This window comes from Oncorhynchus nerka, linkage group LG4 (genome assembly GCF_034236695.1).
Source record: "Oncorhynchus nerka isolate Pitt River linkage group LG4, Oner_Uvic_2.0, whole genome shotgun sequence".
Classification (NCBI taxonomy): domain Eukaryota; kingdom Metazoa; phylum Chordata; class Actinopteri; order Salmoniformes; family Salmonidae; genus Oncorhynchus; species Oncorhynchus nerka.
This window is the reverse complement of record NC_088399.1, coordinates 32,848,480-32,867,829: the sequence shown is the minus strand read 5'-3', so window position 1 is coordinate 32,867,829 and position 19,350 is coordinate 32,848,480. Positions and strand designations below refer to the sequence as shown.

The 19,350-nt window shown below is 38.6% G+C and overlaps 2 protein-coding genes across 3 annotated transcripts in view; one reads left to right on the top strand and one right to left on the bottom strand.

Annotated features, from left to right (window-relative positions):
- Positions 1-8,578, top strand: part of LOC115122400 (atrial natriuretic peptide receptor 2-like) — a 62,533-nt gene extending 53,955 nt beyond the window's left edge. For both annotated transcript variants that reach the window (XM_029651610.2, XM_029651615.1), the window contains exons 16-22: positions 620-766; positions 1,514-1,637; positions 3,782-3,850; positions 3,953-4,127; positions 4,997-5,095; positions 7,464-7,555; positions 8,037-8,578. In XM_029651610.2, coding sequence (XP_029507470.1) covers positions 620-766; positions 1,514-1,637; positions 3,782-3,850; positions 3,953-4,127; positions 4,997-5,095; positions 7,464-7,555; positions 8,037-8,099 — 769 coding nt within the window. In that variant the 3' untranslated portion in view covers positions 8,100-8,578. The remainder of the gene's footprint in view (positions 1-619; positions 767-1,513; positions 1,638-3,781; positions 3,851-3,952; positions 4,128-4,996; positions 5,096-7,463; positions 7,556-8,036) is intronic.
- Positions 8,579-11,676: 3,098 nt separating this feature from the next.
- spag8 (sperm associated antigen 8) lies at positions 11,677-18,605 on the bottom strand. The gene is made up of 6 exons (XM_029651601.2): positions 18,406-18,605; positions 17,948-18,107; positions 17,645-17,690; positions 16,351-16,465; positions 16,106-16,168; positions 11,677-14,110 (listed from the first exon to the last, which is right to left on the bottom strand). Exons 1-6 carry the CDS (start codon positions 18,475-18,477, stop codon positions 13,997-13,999), a joined length of 570 nt encoding a protein of 189 aa, XP_029507461.1. The 5' UTR covers positions 18,478-18,605; the 3' UTR covers positions 11,677-13,996.
- Between the last annotated feature and the right edge of the window lie 745 nt (positions 18,606-19,350).

Below are 19,350 nucleotides of genomic sequence, written 5' to 3'. Positions count from 1 at the left end.
GATTTTTTTAAAGGTATTTTTTTCTCTTTATTCAACCCGCCACTTTGTGTAGCCGTTAGAGATAATGATAATGATAACCGTCTGCTGGTAAATGGAAAGGATTTCCCAAAAACCTTCTCAATTACATTTTAACTACAGTGTAGTCTATGCCTACCTGACAGAATTATATCATGATTATTTGCATCAATCCAGTGAGCATTTCGTTTAGGAAACTCTGCAATCACACGAGCGCTACAGAAACACTGCTAACCAAACAATGGTCTCTGGTTGGTGCACACTTGCATTAAAGGGTAACTACACACAAAATGCAACATTCTTAGATTTTTCCCAGATCTTAAAGGTGGCCTCCTGATGTATAAAAAAGTGTGATTTTGAGAGGCCGAAAACCTGAAAATAAATTGGAAAAACAAAACGGAGAAATGGAATTAGGAAAAACTAAACGGAATCAGGCAAAAAAAAAGTTCAGATTTTATCCGGCCCTAGACCATGAAGTCACTTCTGAAATACGCATTGAATTGTACATTAGGTGATGTTAACAGAATAGAAAGTTCAGATATTTTTCATTCAGAATTGCAACAAATGAATGGGTATGTTATCTTTCTGTCTTTTTTCATCACAGGGAGGGAAGTACCAGTATTCTGAACAACCTGCTGTCCAGGATGGAGCAGTACGCCAACAACCTGGAGAACCTGGTAGAGGAACGAACGCAAGCCTACCTGGAGGAGAAAAGAAAAGCCGAAAATCTACTTTACCAGATCTTGCCACAGTAAGAATAATTATTATTCCGATTTTCGTCTTGCCCTATTATCCTTATTATCAGTCTGAACTTCTGCTTATCAAATTGTGAAAATGAGGAAACTATTTTCCGTGTAATGCTGTGCCACTTGATCATTGTTCAAATTCCAAGAAAGAGCGTCTCAGCTTTCTATATCTCACACTTTAAAAAAAAGATACACATTCACAGTTAAGCAGAGAGGAGATGAAAGGGCAAGGCAAGATAGGAGCTGACAAGCAAACTTCTCATTAACCAGAACTAGGAGGAGAAATGTGATAGGGGGGTTAAGCACCTCTGATAACACGAAAGCAGCAAACGATAAGCCATGTCCTCCATCTATTTAAGCTGTCTGTCTCAGCGCCGTAGTCACACTCATTTATCCTCCCATTGTCTGGCCAAATGACTCCCTCCAACTTTCAGCCAATTTGACAGACAGAGAATGGCCTGAGAGAACCGAGAAATACCTTCTCTCACTGCAGAATTCCGATCTTTTGACCAGAGTCCTGGATTAACCCAGCTGCTAGTGCTGCACTGTGCCTCTGGCTCTTTACTGTACCTTAAAATATTGGTGAACAGGAAATGATACTGGTAGAATCTGCTTATTTACTCATTGTGGATCGTAGCTGCCAAGCTTACTGTCACTGTTGATTTATAGCAAACGATAACATTATCTCTTAAGCACTGTATAAGCATTTTGTTCATTGTGGTTTTACTTACTTAGCGTTTTCTTGTCCACAGCTCAGTAGCAGAGCAGCTAAAGCGAGGGGAGACGGTCCAAGCGGAGGCGTTTGACAGTGTGACAATCTACTTCAGTGACATTGTGGGTTTCACGTCAATGTCAGCTGAGAGTACACCACTGCAGGTAAACAACTGTCAGTAGATATATTCACTCCTAACCAACAACAGGTACAGACTTTATACAGTAGCTATCCTATACCAACCAACAGCAGGAGCAAATCCACAACATGATTTTGCACTTTGAATCTTACTACGTGACCAGTCAGTTTTGCTAAGTAAAATGCACTCAATGTTTATTGAGTCAAAGTATCAATTCACCATGGGAAATGACAGACTTCCTGTAAACTCTCCCTCAAGACACTTGAAGGTAGTTGAAAAGAAAGCTTGAAAATATGCTGGTCCAACAACTCATTATGGGAAGAGAAGATGAAGAGGAAATGTAGAGGAGCTTCTTTGTTACTTACACCGATCTCACTCATGCAGAGCCTATTAAAGCACCTACCGTATGTCTCATAGTTACAAAGCATTCCCACATGGAGGCCACAACTCAAAATAGCTATTGTGAGTAGCTGAGAGCGCATTGACGCATTGCTGAGTCACTGGGTGCTGTAGCTGCTATGAAATGTGTTCTCTCTCTCTCATGAAGAAGAAGATGAAGAAGAAGATATCAAGACCACTCATATATTGAGAATCCCTTCACCATGGTCTAAAGTACTGTATGACGAATGGCTGATGAATGGTTAAGGGCTTGTAAGTCAGCATTTCACTGTAAGGTACAATTTGTTTTGATGGGATTGTTGTAATGGTCTCAATGGTTGTAATGGTTTTAAGTGCAGTGCCCCAACATGTTATTTTCTCCAGACATTTTGGTCGTTCCGAATTCTGAAATCCATCCAGAGGAACCAGGTTTTCTTCTTGATGCTACTTGTGCCATGAATTCAGACAAAGTCTTACTGGAGTGTTTCTTCCAAAATGGTGAAGACACGTCAGTCTTCATATCATTTCCAATAACTCTGCATGAGCGATATTTAGCGGAGTCAATCACCACCTTCCGGAGACACCTGAAACCCCACCTCTTTAAGGAATACCTAGGATAGGATAAAGTAATCCTTCTCACCCCCCCCCCCCCTAAAAGACTTAGATGCACTATTGTAAAGTGGCTGTTCCACTGGATGTCATAAGGTGAAAGCACCAATTTGTAAGTCGCTCTGGATAAGAGCGTCTGCTAAATGACTTAAATGTAAATGTAAATGTAAATTTTGTACTTGGCGAGTGGTACACTCAGACAGATCTATTCTATTCATCCAGCAGAAGCTACTTACAAGTACAGTCATAAATCTTACCTTTCATCAAATGTATTTTAATATAGCTCAGAGCTAAGAATCCAACCACTAGGTTTCAGTGGCGATGTATTATGTGAAATATATTCATTGTTCACTTATATTCTACGCACTTGATTTTAAGGTCACATGTCTATTCAATTAAGGCCACAAAACAGACGGTATTCTTTCAACATTAGTGTAGCTTTGAGGTTTAGGTATCTCACCTACCAGTTAGTGCTCTGTTTAATTAAAATATCGAATTACATTTATCCATTTTCCCCCCAGATTAAGTCGTAATGGTTTAAGAAATAATGCTAAGCCCCTCTGAAAGTTAAACTAGAACTAAGACTGTTTTCCTAGCACCATTTCTCTCTCCATAAGCCACTGAATCTCTTAACTTGACCAATAGACCCTCAAAGGAATTACAATATACAAACATTTATTTTATGAATGACAAGAAACATTTCATATTTTGAATAAACAGCTGATGTGTATTAATCTTCAAATCCCGGAAAATATTGTGAAAATGTATCCCCAGTATTTGGTCTGTTGCGTTGTTTTACTCATGTAAGCACATTTCTCAGTAAATTGAGGTTCTGGGCACTTGTCCAAGGCAGGGGGAGCAGAAATATTTTAATCTGACTGGGGAACCATTGGGAGTTCATGCAGAAACACATCTCAGTCAATCACGGGGGCAAACCAAATGGAACATGCCTCATGAACACGCACAGTGGAACTTATTATCTTTGCACACTATCTTTGAAATTGCTATGTTTCACAAATGTTTGCCACTAGCTGAAGAAGTATTTCTAAAATAGAGAATGAAGGAGCAGGAGGGTAACAGTTACCCGGTTTTAGTGGTGGTGTTTGCGATTGTTCTACCCTTGAACTATTGTTTCTAGTTTACCTGAGTACCGTAGCTAAAGTTTTGTTTTACTCTTCATAGGTTGTGACAGTGCTGAATGATCTCTACACTTGCTTTGATGCTATCATTGATAATTTTGATGTGTACAAGGTAAGTCAGATGAATAATGTTTTGTAATGTAAATATGGTTATTTTATATATATATATAATCACCTGTTTCAACCTACTAACATGTTGTCATGTATATCTGAGGTGGAGACCATTGGTGATGCGTACATGGTGGTGTCAGGGCTTCCGGTCAGGAATGGTAACCTACACGCAAGGGAGATAGCTGGGATGTCTTTAGCCTTACTAGAACAAGTGAAAACATTCAAGATTCGCCACAGACCCCAAGACCAACTACGGCTAAGGATAGGAATCCACACAGGTATCATTTCACATTTCACATAGAGTTTGAAATGATGGTTAAAATGTCTTATGCTTAACTACTGTTAGAAGATAGATGTTGTTGTTGTTGTTGTTTTTTTCACATTGAATGAATCAGTGCTTTTGGGAACTGCCCAATCCTTCTCCTGATCCTTAGCATCCATATCGTTACCAGTCAAAACACCTCTAATAAATCATACAAATGCAAATCTTTCAATACCTCCTAAATGTTACATGATCTTCCCTAGCCAATGACAGTTTATTTAATTCTAGGACAAATAACTGAATTATGTTATGACACAAAATTATTTATTATATGGTAAATAGTTGTCTAGACAAGAAGTCATTTGTGATTAAATTGCCCACTTATGTATCCTGCCTCATGATTGCATGGGGCTTTTGCACACTAATTGTTATAAACTGCTGTGATTGGTTATGACAGTTGATGCCAATATCTAGGTTTTAAGACATACAGTATTTCAGCTAAGAAATATCTGGAGATATCTCCAGTACCTACAATATGTTGACATGATGATCAAATACAACAAATACAAGCTGTATTGCATGCAAAGGAGGTTTTTCGTTGTGCTTGGACACAATTATCTCATGCAGGCACTATTTATATTCTTATTCAAACACTTGACATGAATATCATCACTGATAGGTCTTTAGAAATTGTGTGTGGGAGGTGCCTGATCCCGTCATTGTGGGAATATGTTGTTTTTGAGTTCAATCATATCTTGATCATGCTTTTAAATACACTTGGCTTATCATGAGGTTCTGGTGATGAAAGAAATTGTTATCCATCTACAGTATGCTTTTCCATGGAGGATATTTCCAGTAAATGTCACTGCCTTTTGTTCTGTACAGGGCCTGTCTGTGCTGGGGTGGTGGGTCTGAAAATGCCCAGATATTGTTTATTTGGAGATACTGTCAACACAGCGTCTCGGATGGAGTCGAATGGAGAGGGTGAGTTTCAGATTTGGATCTCTGTTTTCCTATTTTCTATTTTGATTGGTGTCAGCACTTTAACACTTAAAACTATTAATGTGGAAATGTAGCCGCATAAAACAGTGTCACATTCTGGAATCCAGTTGGGACAATAATATGAATGACTACCTCATCTCTGTACCCCACACATAGAATTATCTGTAAGCCCCTGAGTCGAGCAGTGAATTTCAAACACAGATTTAACCACAAAGACCAGGAAGGTTTTCCAATGCCTCGCAAAGAAGGGCACCTATTGGTGGATGGGTAAAAATAAAAATAAACATTGAATATCCCTTTGAGCACGGTGAAGTTATTAATTACACTTTGGATGGGTTATGAATAAACCCAGTCACTACAAAGATACAGGCGTCCTTCCTAACTCAGTTGTCAGAGAGGAAGGAAACCACTCAGGGATTTCACCATGAGGCCAATGGTGACTTTAAAACAGTTAAAGAGATTAATGGCTGTGATAGGAGAAAACTGAGGATGAGATATTGTACAATCCAGGTGGGCAAATCTCTTAGAGACTTACCTAGAAAGACTCACAGCTGTAATTGCTGCCAAAGTTGATTGTAACGTGTATTGACTCAGGGGTGTGACTACTTATGTAAATGAGATATTTCTGTATTTCATTTTCAATACATTTGCAAAAATGTCTAACAACATGTTTTCACTTTGTCATTATGGGGCATTGTGTGCAGTTGGGTGAGGGGGAAAAAGCCATCTTGAATTCAGGCTGTAACACAACAAAATGTGGAATAAGTCAAGGGCTGTGAATACTTTCTGGAGGCACTGTATGTTTCAGCTGACACAAACTAAAACAACAACAACAAGTATTCATTATTTCCTGTTGATTATGTGGTATTTCCTTGGATTAGGATTTTGTTCGTCTGTCGAGCATTCCCTGTTGTATATTTGCTTATGCAATTGTTTTGTGAAAGACTGGTTTCCCGTCATTATTTGTCTTGACTAAATCTGACTAATGCTTGTGTCTGAGAATGCATAACAAAAAATATTGTGGACTAGCTCTTTGCACATACTTCCCTGTAAGAAATGAAGCATCAAGGGATAGATTAAGTAGACAGGGAATGGGATATTTATCATCACAAAGCAACAGAGGGGATGGAGGTTGTCGTCCTAGTTTAATAGTGTTTATCTGGACTGGTATTACTGGCAGCAGTTCTTAACTGGTGTAGTGGTAGTTGGACCGCTGGTGCTGTGCCGGCCAGGATTTTTTGTGAGTGACTCATCACATTATTGATTAACCCACTCACTTCCTGCTCACTTCCTGCTGTGTGCTTTCACGTCCGTTGATAAATAATTAATAACACTTATAGCCAGGCCACATCCATAGTGATAAACTGCAGACCATAAAATATCCTATAGTGGTAGGAATCACCTCTGGGACTGGACTGTCAACAGCTGTTTCTAAGGACTATTTCTACAGCAACAGGAAGATTTCACTGTTCATTTCTACTTTTGACCTTCACAATACACTTGGTTGACATATGTATGTATGTATGTATGTATGTATGTATGTATGTATGTATGTATGTATGTATGTATGTATGTATGTATGTATGTATGTATGTGTATGTATGTATGTATGTATGTATGTATGTATGTATGTATGTATGTATGTATGTATGTGTGTGTATGTATGTATGTATGTATGTATGTATGTATGTATGTATGTATGTATGTATGTATGTATGTATGTATGTATGTATGTATGTATGTATGTGTATGTATGTATGTATGTATGTATGTATGTATGTATGTATGTATGTATGTATGTATGTATGTATGTGTGTGTGTGTGTGTGTATGTATGTATGTATGTATGTATGTATGTATGTATGTGTGTGTGTGTGTGTGTGTATGTATGTATGTATGTATGTATGTATGTATGTATGTATGTATGTATGTATGTGTGTGTGTGTGTGTATGTATGTATGTATGTATGTATGTATGTATGTATGTATGTATGTATGTATGTATGTATGTATGTATGTATGTATGTATGTGTATGTATGTATGTATGTATGTGTGTGTGTGTGTGTATGTATGTATGTATGTATGTATGTATGTATGTATGTATGTATGTATGTGTGTGTGTGTGTGTGTATGTATGTATGTATGTATGTATGTATGTATGTATGTATGTATGTATGTATGTATGTATGTATGTATGTATGTATGTATGTATGTATGTATGTATGTATGCATACTGTAATTGTTATGATCTACCACAGTGCATATGGCAGAGGATAAATGTTTCATTAATGCTACTCGGTGTCACTCCCTGCAAAGCACTCACTGTGATTGTCTATTGATGTGTTTCACAGCCTTGAGGATCCACCTGTCCTCAGCAACCAAAGAAGTGCTGGATGAGTTTGGCTATTTTGAACTCCAAGAAAGAGGGGAGGTAGAAATGAAGGTAAGGCCACAATGAATAATGCATGTGTTGTTGTCAGCATTATCTGTAATGGCTTCATGTATTCAATATTGTCTGATAAATGAATATGATAGAAACATAAATGAAGAATACAAAAGTGTTTTGTCACATACACCAGATAGGTGCAGTGAAATCTGTTGTTTTACAGGGTCAGCTATAGTGAAATGTGGTCTTGTGATTCCCATTCTGTTTATTATATGCAGTGCATTTCAGTAGATTGCAGGTCTGGATCTCTCAGAGTACGAGTGTCATAAAAAAAGATGTCTGTACTCTTCTGTTGAAATGGAAGAAAACCATAAAGTCTGGTTATGAAGTGTAGCGTACTCTCTCTAGGGATGCCAGATTCGTTTTAACAGGCCCAGCTAATGCCAGGGTCACCCTTTAAGAAAGAGAAGCCCTTTGGTGTATCTATCACTCCCACTCCTCTCCATTGATGAGCCTATTGATTTATGTGTTTTTCCAGGGCAAAGGCAAAATGCGAACCTATTGGCTTGAAGGGGAGAAGACTGATGTGTGCGTTATCTGAGAGGCCTGCTGACAGCGTGTACCCACAGTGGAGCCAACCACAGAGGCTACACAGTGGCACAGTCAGCCAATGCTTTATTTGTTCTAGAATAAGGCCTAAAGGTGATTCCTTCCCCAAAAGCGGAACAACAATATTTACTGAATTAGACCTTTTTGGAAAAGAAGAGATGTTTAATGGTATGTTTATAATACCTGTGTACGGTTACTGCCCCAACAATTGTAAGATGTTTTGTATGGAGAATCTTTCTGTCCTGAGATTGAGTACTTTCTATATTTAGATTTATATCATGTGTTTGGAAGTCAATTCTGTATTAATATTTCCATACAGCGTTCATAACGGACGGGCGCACAGTGTAATAGATGTCAATGCAGAGGTCCGAGTTCCACAGTGGTGTTATAGAGTACAAGATGATATATGTATTTCCAAGATATTGTAAGATATTTTGTTCAATAAACTGAGTACAATACAACTGTGTTTCATACATTGTTCAGATAATATTATTTATGTTCAACCCTGTGTGTTTTCATAGTCGTGTGTGAGTCGGTGCACTGCATTAATGTGCTTTTGATAAAAACATTTCATGATTTAGTAAATCCGATTTTTACAAAACATGAACATTTTGAAATATCATCATTGCCGGTAAAAGGGGGACATTTCTTGTAACCAGCTCACTATTTATGTGTCTGACCGTACGTCTTAACTTTTATACAGACCCGGTGCCAGGAGAAAGTGACTAAGGGGGCAGTTGAAATCGGTGAGGGAGCAACATTTTTGGTGGTTCTTGCATTGGAATTATTTAAAATTCTGCTTCTATCACAATAAACATACAGTTCAAAGGCTGAGACTCCGAGACCATTGAGTGCTTTTGAAGTGACAGGTTGGCGCGAAATCTGTAGCCCATCTCAGCTGCGCTGTATCAATACCAATAGACAGCACCCTACACACTAAAGCAATGCCACTTTGGTAATGAATATAGGCTACAAGATAGATATGCTGTTTGTAAAAGGTAAATTACCTTATGTGAATGCAGCCCTACACACATATGTCTAACCAAAATAATGCAAACTAAATGCTGAAAGTAGTAGCCTAGTTATTCATGCAAAAAAATGGGGCTTTGAATAATAACACAACTGGGAATGCGAAAGAATGAATGCGAAGAGAACAAAACAGCGGTAGGCCTACTATAGGCCTATAGACAAAATATCAGATCAATAAAGGCATAACACAATCTATATTTGGCGGCTTTTTATTGAAATCCAAAGGAGTCATACCTAACCACCCGGTGGCTTTCCATGCCCCCCCCCCCCCCCCCCCCTACACACAAACACACTCCGTGGAGCGCTCTGTCCATGGTGCTGATACAGCGCAGCAGAGGTACAGATTTCGCGCAAACCTGTCACTCAATCATTTGAACTTTTATGCTATTTTTTTATAAGGACATACAACTAAAACTGAAGGGACACAAGTTTCAACTGAGGGGGCTAAGTCCCCTTTTGCCCTCTCGTGGAACCGGACCCGCTTTAATAACTGGGCCATATTCCCCTGATGTAACTTGGACAGAATTTAGTGTCCTTATGACGTTCTCTAAAAATGTTAGAGAATCTGCTTTATTTATTGTTTGAAATGTTTCTCTTTTTAGGAGTGAAAATGTAAGTTAGTCAGCAAAACCTGTTGGGAATCTTGAATGGCCCTTCTGTTGAAATTGCTGCGGTACCTTAAGACATCCTAAATTCTAATTACAGCGTTGTTCCCTGCTTTGTCCTTTTTAGTCCATTACAGTATCACTTTAATAGGTTCCTAAACCAACAGTGGCTATTGCATTTCACACATGAATGACAGAAGTTATGCAAAGCTAAGTAGCTTTAAATGTTTTCTTTCTTTTATTTAACTAAAGTCCCACGATACAATCATCTGTAGCCTAGTATTTGCATTGCATCTGCCAGTATCAGAAACCTTCAATTAAATGTTAGAACACCACCATATGCACCATTGACAAAAATATCTTGCCTTTTCACATGGCAATGTTGTCAAACCGCACAGGTAGTGACTATAATGAACTGTTTGCAAAATTCAGGTGTGAACAGACAGAGAAAAAAGAGATGCAGAGTGAGAAGAAACTGACTGTACTGTACAATAACAGTCATTATCAGGTTGTGCAGGATGCAGTTGTGTTCAGTTGCAACGACACATCACCAGTCATTAGCTGCTGTGACATGGCATGTGTCTCTTCATCTCTGCTCCAATTAACTAAGGGGGAATTCCGTAATTAAGTGATCATGTTTATTTATTTAACTAGGCAAGTCAGTTAAGAACAAATTCTTATTTACAATGACGACCTAGGAACAGTGGGTTAACTGCCTTGTTCAGGAGCAGAACGACAGATTTTTACCTTGTCAGCTCGGGGATTTTATCTAGCAACCTTTCGGTTACTGGCCCAACGCTCTAACCACTAGGCTACCTGCCACCCTGTAGCCATGCGCAAATGACCCTATAGCGCCAAACCCACAGAGTTGATTTATGATTTCAAGAATGGTTTAATTATATGCCTGGACTTTTCACTGTATTTTTTGTCAGTTTATATCATGTTAAATATTAGCCACTATCGGTAACCCTCGTCAGTTATACCACCATAAATGTAGAACTGTCATGTTAGTGTTAGTTTCATTCCATTTTGCATCATTCCATTTCATCGTTAGTTTACATTACTTTCTGTCACGTTCCCGTGGTTGTTTCTGGGGATCGCTAGCAATAGTGGATCATGTTAGGCTAGAATATTACAAGTTGTGCTATAATTTGTCACATGTAACCTATTTGAATCATTATGGAATGCAGACCATATTGAGTTTAAACCTGGAGCCTGCACACGGTCCATGAAGACTGAACCGTTGTCATCAGTTTCATGCTTAGTGAGGATTATTAGGGTAGATTTATAGGACTACTGGTCAACCCCTATTGTACACTTTTCCCTCTTTACAATATTTAATGGATTGAACAATTGAATATTGCAACTTTCATGATGAATCAAAAAATAGTGTACAAAACATTAGGAACATTTACATGACAGACTGACCAGGTGAATCCAGGTGAAGGCCATGATCCCTTATGGTCACTTCTTAAATCCACTTCAATCAGTGTAGATTAAGGGAAGTAGACAGATTAATCCCAAATTAATCTGTGCATCAATCTAAGTAACATAATAAAAAAAATCCCCATCAAAATCTGTCTGTTTAAGTTAGAGATATTTGCATGGGCTGCGTCTCAATCCGCCCCATGTCAGCCTTCCGCATCGGCGGTGGAAGGTGGCCGAGCTACAGCGATGTTTGTCAGGTCATGAGACATCCCAAAAAATCAGTCTTCTCACAGAAACATCTGTAGCGTCCAAACTAATGTGACCACTCTATGAAGAGATGAGACTCTCAAAAACACGGTGGTGTTCTGTTTTGCTCTACGACCCCCACAAGCGCCACGGGATTCTGTCAATAATGTGATATGCCAATTTCTGTCTGTAGCATACATACAAGTCTGAATCGGGCCCTTATCAACCAAGTACAGTGGGGCAAAAAAGTATTTAGTCAAATCAAATCAAATCACATTTTTATTTGTCACATACACATGGTTAGCAGATGTTAATGCGAGTGTAGCGAAATGCTTGTGCTTCTAGTTCTGACAGTGCAGTAATAACCAACGAGTAATCTAGCTAACAATTCCAAAACTACTACCTTATACACACAAGTGTAAAGAGGGATAAAGAATATGTACATAAAGATATATGAATGAGTGATGGTACAGAGCGGCATAGGCAAGATGCAGTAGATGGTATCGAGTACAGTATATACATATGAGAGAGGCCTGTAATTTTCATCATAGGTACACTTCAACTATGACCGACAAAATTAGGAAAAGAAATCCAGAAAATCACATTGTAGGAATTTTTATGAATTTATTTGCAAATTATGGTGGAAAATATGTATTTGGTCAATAACAAAAGTTTATCTCAATACTTTGTTATATACCCTTTGTTGGCAATGACAGAGGTCAAACGTTTTCTGTAAACCAAGCTGCTTACCTATTGCAGATTCAGTCTTCCCAGCCTGGTGCAGGTCTACAATTTTGTTTCTGGTGTCCTTTGACAGCTCTTTGGTCTTGGCCATAGTGGAGTTTGGAGTGTGACTGTTTGAGGTTGTGGACAGGTGTCTTTTATACTGATAACAAGTTCAAACAGGTGCCATTAATACAGGTAACGAGTGGAGGACAGAGGAGCCTTTTAAAGAAGAAGTTACAGGTCTGTGAGAGCCAGAAATCTTGCTTGTTTGTAGGTGACCAAATACTTATTTTCCACCATAATTTGTAAATAAATTCATAAAAAATCCTACAATGTGATTTTCTCGATTTTTTTTCTTCTCATTTTGTCTGTCATAGTTGAAGTGTACCTATGATGAAAATTACAGGCCTCTCTCATCTTTTTAAGTGGGAGAACATGCACAATTATGGTGTCACATAAGTCTCTCATCACTTTTGTCTCCCCTTCAGGGAGTGTACAGTATCCAAATCTGTACATGTGTGTGCATACAGATGTTTAAATGAAATTAAATGATACTGTAGAATTCAGTAGAAGAATGAAGGATGAATTTGAGTAATTGTTGAGTCATCAAAGGCTCCTGGTTTTATCTTTTGAAGAGAGTTGAAGGGAGGGTGAAGAACGCCATTAGCATTTTTGATACAATTTGGGAGGAGAGACAACAACAACCAAGAAGGGAACTTTTGACGGGGAAATGCATTGAAGGAATTTCTACTGCAGGTATGTAGGCCTACTGTATCACAAGCACATAGTTCATAAGATGGTTCAACATTTGTCTCCTCTGACAAAAGCACTACATCCATTTTAATAACTCAGAGCAGTGCTCCCTTCACAGGGAAATACAGAGAATGAAGTATTGTAATACATTTTATATCAACTTAAACAAATACACAGTTATGGATAGATCAAAACATACATTATTAATTTAATTGAATCATGGAAGAAAATTAGTAGCCAAATTTATTCAAGGAAATATTTACTTTTTCACAGTTAATTTGAATTAAACTTGGCTGGAAGTAGCTAAATGGCATCTGTTTCAGACATCAATTGTTTCCCCCTCTAATCCCATGAGGTAAGGAAATGTTTTGGGGGATAATTTGCATAAATGTAGTCTAAAATTACTTGTTGCCATAGCTACCTCCTCATAATCTCTGCTGAAAGCAAGAGGAGAGAGGAACACAATGTAGACATGTCTCTTGATTGACAGAACACAAATCTGAATCGGAGCCATGCTCTCTAAAGTAAGGAGGCTGCATGAACATCAATATGAACATCAATATTTCTGACATCTGTAAGGCGGAGGAGGCTTCTGTGTGCCTCTCTTTCTAACGTTGGAAAAACACTTTCCTCATCTCAGAAAACAAATGGTTTTCTTGCCATTTGTCCAAGGACAATAGCCAGATCCATTTTTGCCCAGCACAGAGGAAAGTGGAACATGTGGCTTTCTGTTGTTCAGCACTGCTCAATTGTGGTAATTACAAGTTGCAAAGGTTTGAGAAAAAGACCATAGGAGAAAATAACCTACAAACAAAAATAAAAGCATGAACAAACAGAGAGAATATTCTTAATACAAAGCTCTGGTATGAATAGAAAAACAACAACTGTAATTCTGCAAGGAGACAATGACCCTGAGATAAAGTTACAATTCAAAACCATTCATCTGTCTGCTTGTGTTAAATCATTTGTGCAGTACTTACGCAATTCATATACAGTGCAGAGACTAGACCTAATTGAAATGATAAACAGAGCAATATTCATACACAATATTATGGAACAATAATTTAATACCACTGTGTCCAATGCGCACATGAGTAACAGCTTAATTCTCCGGTGTGTACAGAATAGGCTTGTCATCCATGTGTTCACTGATAGGTGTGCTGAAGGTGGCATTCTTCTTGAATGGGGTATCCCTGGTTCTCACCGCTGTTACACCCTGAGACGGCAGAACATGGTACTTGCTGTTGTTTAAAAAGGTTTTTGTGTAGACTGTAGAGTATTATCAGACTACAGTGAAGGTATGCTAGGTATGCTATTATTACAGTAGCTGCTCATTTAAGGCTTAAATTAACTGAGTTAAAAAGTGTATCATTTCTTTCTTAAATTGTACCCCTTTTTCTCCCCAATTTCGTGGTGTCCAATTGTTTAGTAGCTACTATCTTGTCTCATCGCTACAACTCCCGTACAGGCTCGGGAGAGACGAAGGTTGAAAGTCATGCGTCCTCCGATACACAACCCAACCTATTGCTTGATGAGACAAGGATTTCTTCCCTAACCCGGACGATTCTAGGCCAATTGTGCGTAGGCCGCGACCGGGATACGACAGAGCCTGGGCGCGAACCCAGAGTCTCTAGTGGCGCAGCCGGCGCTACAGTACAGCGCCCTTAACCACTGCGCAACCCGGGAGGCGAGATGTATCATTTCATTCGGAAATCGACAGTACCCTGTACCAGCTGTGCTCTTTAAAGTCTATTGGCAGAATTTAATAAGATGTCTTATTGAAGGGCACTTTGAGACCACATTCAAAATGGAGGCTTGTAAATAGCCATCAAATATGACACCAAAATTACAAACATATGCTAAATCATTTTCATTTGTTAATATCTTACATATCAACAGCCATCAATTACTAAAACTCAAGGGCCAGATGTCCAACAATAATGATGGTTTAATTGAGAAAATAAAAACCAGATTGTCCAGTAGAGATTAATATAATATGAATACTATATTAATATAAATACTATATAATGATATAATATAATGTTAGGAGTGAGTCCCAAAGAGTACAAACCTAAGGATACTTAAGAATATAAGGCTATGGGTCCTCTAACCTTGATAGGGTAAATAAAATGCTTCTGAAAAGAATTGCTTTCTTTACACACTCGTGTAATGTTTTACTGAGTTGTGGGTATGTGGGAGGTCTCTTCCAGCAATTTATTCTATTCAATTTTGTAAGTGGAATAGCCAAGCAACAAATGCTTCACAAACACAGACAGACCACTAACGCCACAGACACTGTACTATAGCAGAGTAAATGACACACCACACAGACAGACCACTAACGCCACAGACACTGTACTATAGCAGAGTAAATGACACACCACACAGACAGACCACTAACGCCACAGACACTGTACTATAGCAGAGTAAATGACACACCACACAGACAGACCACTAACGCCACAGACACTGTACTATAGCAGAGTAAATGACACACCACACAGACAGACCACTAAACGCCACAGACACTGTACTATAGCAGAGTAAATGACACACCACACAGACAGACCACTAACGCCACAGACACTGTACTATAGCAGAGTAAATGACACACCACACAGACAGACCACTAACGCCACAGACACTGTACTATAGCAGAGTAAATGACACACCACACAGACAGACCACTAAACGCCACAGACACTGTACTATAGCAGAGTAAATGACACACCACACAGACAGACCACTAAACGCCACAGACACTGTACTATAGCAGAGTAAATGACACACCACACAGACAGACCACTAAACGCCACAGACACTGTACTATAGCAGAGTAAATGACACACCACACAGACAGACCACTAAACGCCACAGACACTGTACTATAGCAGAGTAAATGACACACCACACAGACAGACCACTAAACGCCACAGACACTGTACTATAGCAGAGTAAATGACACACCACACAGACAGACCACTAACGCCACAGACACTGTACTATAGCAGAGTAAATGACACACCACACAAAAGCTGACTTAATAATTGAAAATAATAAAGATTATAAAATGTAACAACGGCATTTTGTCTAGTGTTGACTATAATGCTAAGCAGCCATCCAGTAATAGTGAAAACATGGTGCTCTCTCCATTTACGATAATGTAGAGAGGGTTATGCAAATGGGGGAGTAATGTAATAATCAGACCAACCTGTATCTGATGATGATTCTCACTCCAAAAGGTAATTGCCTGATCGCTTTTGTAGTCATGCTCCTAATCACAGCAAACCAAGAATGCATTAGAAATGAACATTCTGTTCAAGTATGAGTTGAATAATGCTGGCGTCATTTTTATATTTGAAAGACAGGAAAATGATAAAAGGTCCCAAAACAAGGTGTCTCACAAAGAGCGAAATGTTGTAATCATGTTCATAGAATATACTTGATTTAGAAGACCTTTTGTGGTGAAGGCAGGGAAGGCAGAAAGCCTTCAACTTTGTAGTCCTCTTTGGTAGTGGAGCAGAACTCTGTTTTGGGAGGCTCAGGGTTCAATTCTGCATGTGTCTGCTCACTGTGGGATAGAGGAGGAGGGCCATATCAGCATGAGAACCTACAGCAATAGCCTTATCTGTCTCTGCTACTTTGACATTGTTTTCTCACATTTTCACATTGCTGAACTTTAGATGACTATTTTTAAATCTATCAGTAGCTGCATTGCTGTGTGTAAGGTCTATGCAGTGATAAAGGCTATTTATTCTTAGGCTTACATGATTAGCGTATGAATATGCATAATAATACATTCATTACCATATGAATCAAAATAACATTGTTCCACTGTTATTCCTCATTATTCATACAGGTTGTCATAACATACTTATTTGTGGTGTAAACTCCCTGTCCCATCTCTTCATCTCTTCATGGGGCGGCAGGGTAGCCTAGTGGTTAGAGCTTTGGACTAGTAACCGAAAGGTTGCAAGTTCAAATCCCTGAGCTGACAAGGTACAAATCTGTCGTTCTGCCCCTGAACCCACTGTTCCTAGGTCGTCATTGAAAATAATAATTTGTTCTTAACTGACTTGCCTAGTTAAAAAAAAATAAAAAAAATAACTTGTGTCCACAGATCCAAATGAAATTCTCACGTTGAGCAGCTTCCAAGGAGTGTTGATATGTTGACATTTACTCTTACTGGTTCCCTACAGCAGACTATTGCCATGGAAAAGCAAAGCAACACTCTCCAAACCACTATTAAAGGTTCTATGACTAACGCTACTTATTTAAATTGATGTTATTTTTTGTCATAATAAACTAGTTAGAGCCTTTGAGCATTCAGTCAAAATCTAGCTCAGTTTTGTGACTGTGCGGTTTTGTACGGCATAAGTCAGTGAATATGAGTTGAGACTCTCTCCCCTCCAACAACCCGTTTTAACCGTCTTACCTCCCTTTGTTAAAATCGCTTGTTGGGGATGTTAACCACATTGTTGTGGACACATTCTATGAACCACATTACACTGCACATAAATGTAAAATCAGATAATGAAGTCAAATGAAAAAGCACAAAGTGTTCATAGAACTGTAAAACTAACCAAGACTTGTAAATTACATCACTTTCCTCCTACCAGTTCCGCTCAAGGCATTGATTGAACAGTGTTGTGTCACGTCTCGAGTAATATATATATATGTTTCAAGTTTGAATGTGTTGTTCACATTATGATAACTGTTATGAAATGAAACTTTGGTCAATTAGGCCTACCTTATTTTCTTGAGCAGATCATTTTCCAAAAGTTCTCCTCTGAGGCCTTAACAAATAAAACAAATAAAACATGGGCAAAACACATACCGAACTCTAAAATGCTTGAGTGAATTTTAATCAAGACAGCCAGTGAGACAGCATAACAGTATGCTTATGAACAGTTTGCACAGTAGTAAGGTTACAGTATGTTTGAATGTTGCGTGGCATCCACTGAATCTAAAACTCATTCCAGGAAAAATCTATTCAAGGTCGGCTGGATGTAGGTATGTTTATTGGTGTTCAATGTTCTTATTCTGTACCTACCTCTTTGTCTCACCCCGTGACCCTTGGGAGGGGTGAAAGCAGCATTCACTGTGGTGACACCTTGAACTTTGGATGACAGATCCATAGTGAGAATCCCTTTATGTCCATTTTTGTGGATGTGCGCTCTGGGCCTCTCATTGTCAAGGACGGCAGTGGCCCGCTGAATGAATGTAATTCCAAAGACTAATAAAAAGCTGTGCCATGTGTGACAACATATTGTTGTTTTCAATCATTTTTAATTAGTTAAAGGAGTGACTTGTACTAATGACCTATTAAGGATGGCACTCATAGCTAACTGAGAAAACAGGAGGGAGAACATGCGAGCCCTCATATACCTGAACTTAGCTATACATGTAGGCCTACCGCTAACTTACATCTCTCGCTCTCACACACGCAGACACACACACACCACTACCAGCTTTCATATTGAGACAACTTTTGCCGATAAAAAAACTCACCTCCTCTACCCAGTTATACAGCAAACATTTTCCAATAGATTTTTGTTCAACAGAAGTGTCCAATGCAGTCATTATATTTGCATTACAATGCACTTAGTTAGTAGTGTGAAATCGCTAATTTATCTTGTGAAACCAAGATAGTTGATGTAGCTAGCTAGCTTGCTTCTAGCTAAACGTAGCTACCACTATTTATTATTCTGTTGTGGAAGTGTAACCCTAACAACTGTAAACAAACGACATCGTGACGTCATTCGAAAATAAGCATAGAGATAATTGTGGGTCTTTGCGGGTCAAATAAGCTTGTTGACCAATCAGGGCCGGAATATGACTGCAAGTCACATAATAATTTAACACGTTCATTCTTTTTTTACGTAGTTATTACACATTGATTACACCATCACTCGTATTTCATATGTCACAGCATTCACCGATATGTATGCCATGATGTTAATAATAACATCTGTATCAAATATATTTTTAAACATTTTTATCCTGCTCTTATTTCAAATAATCACACAGACGTTTTCCCATTCGGTCGAACAAATAATGCCTTATTACCAACGCGGTATTGTAAACATGACGTGCAATTTCAGCACACACAACATTCTATAATATAATTTTGTTATTAAATCCTTGGTGTAAAGTTTTAATATAATTTGGCGCATAAAGCAGTATATTTTATGTAGCTAACATTCACATCACTCAATGTGTATTTGTGTCCACACCCCAATTTCAAAACCCTGTTTTCAGTATTTGCACTGTGCAGCTACACGTCATATAGTCAGTACCTGCTCTAAAAGGGTGGATGGATTTGTCCTCAGATGTGCCCATTGGTTGTGCACAAAGCATCCAGTCATGACAAGTTTTCTCCCGAGACCCTTGGGATGGGGAAAGGGATGGGAGGGTATAAACTGATTCCAAACAGCTGTCCAGATGATGGAGCAA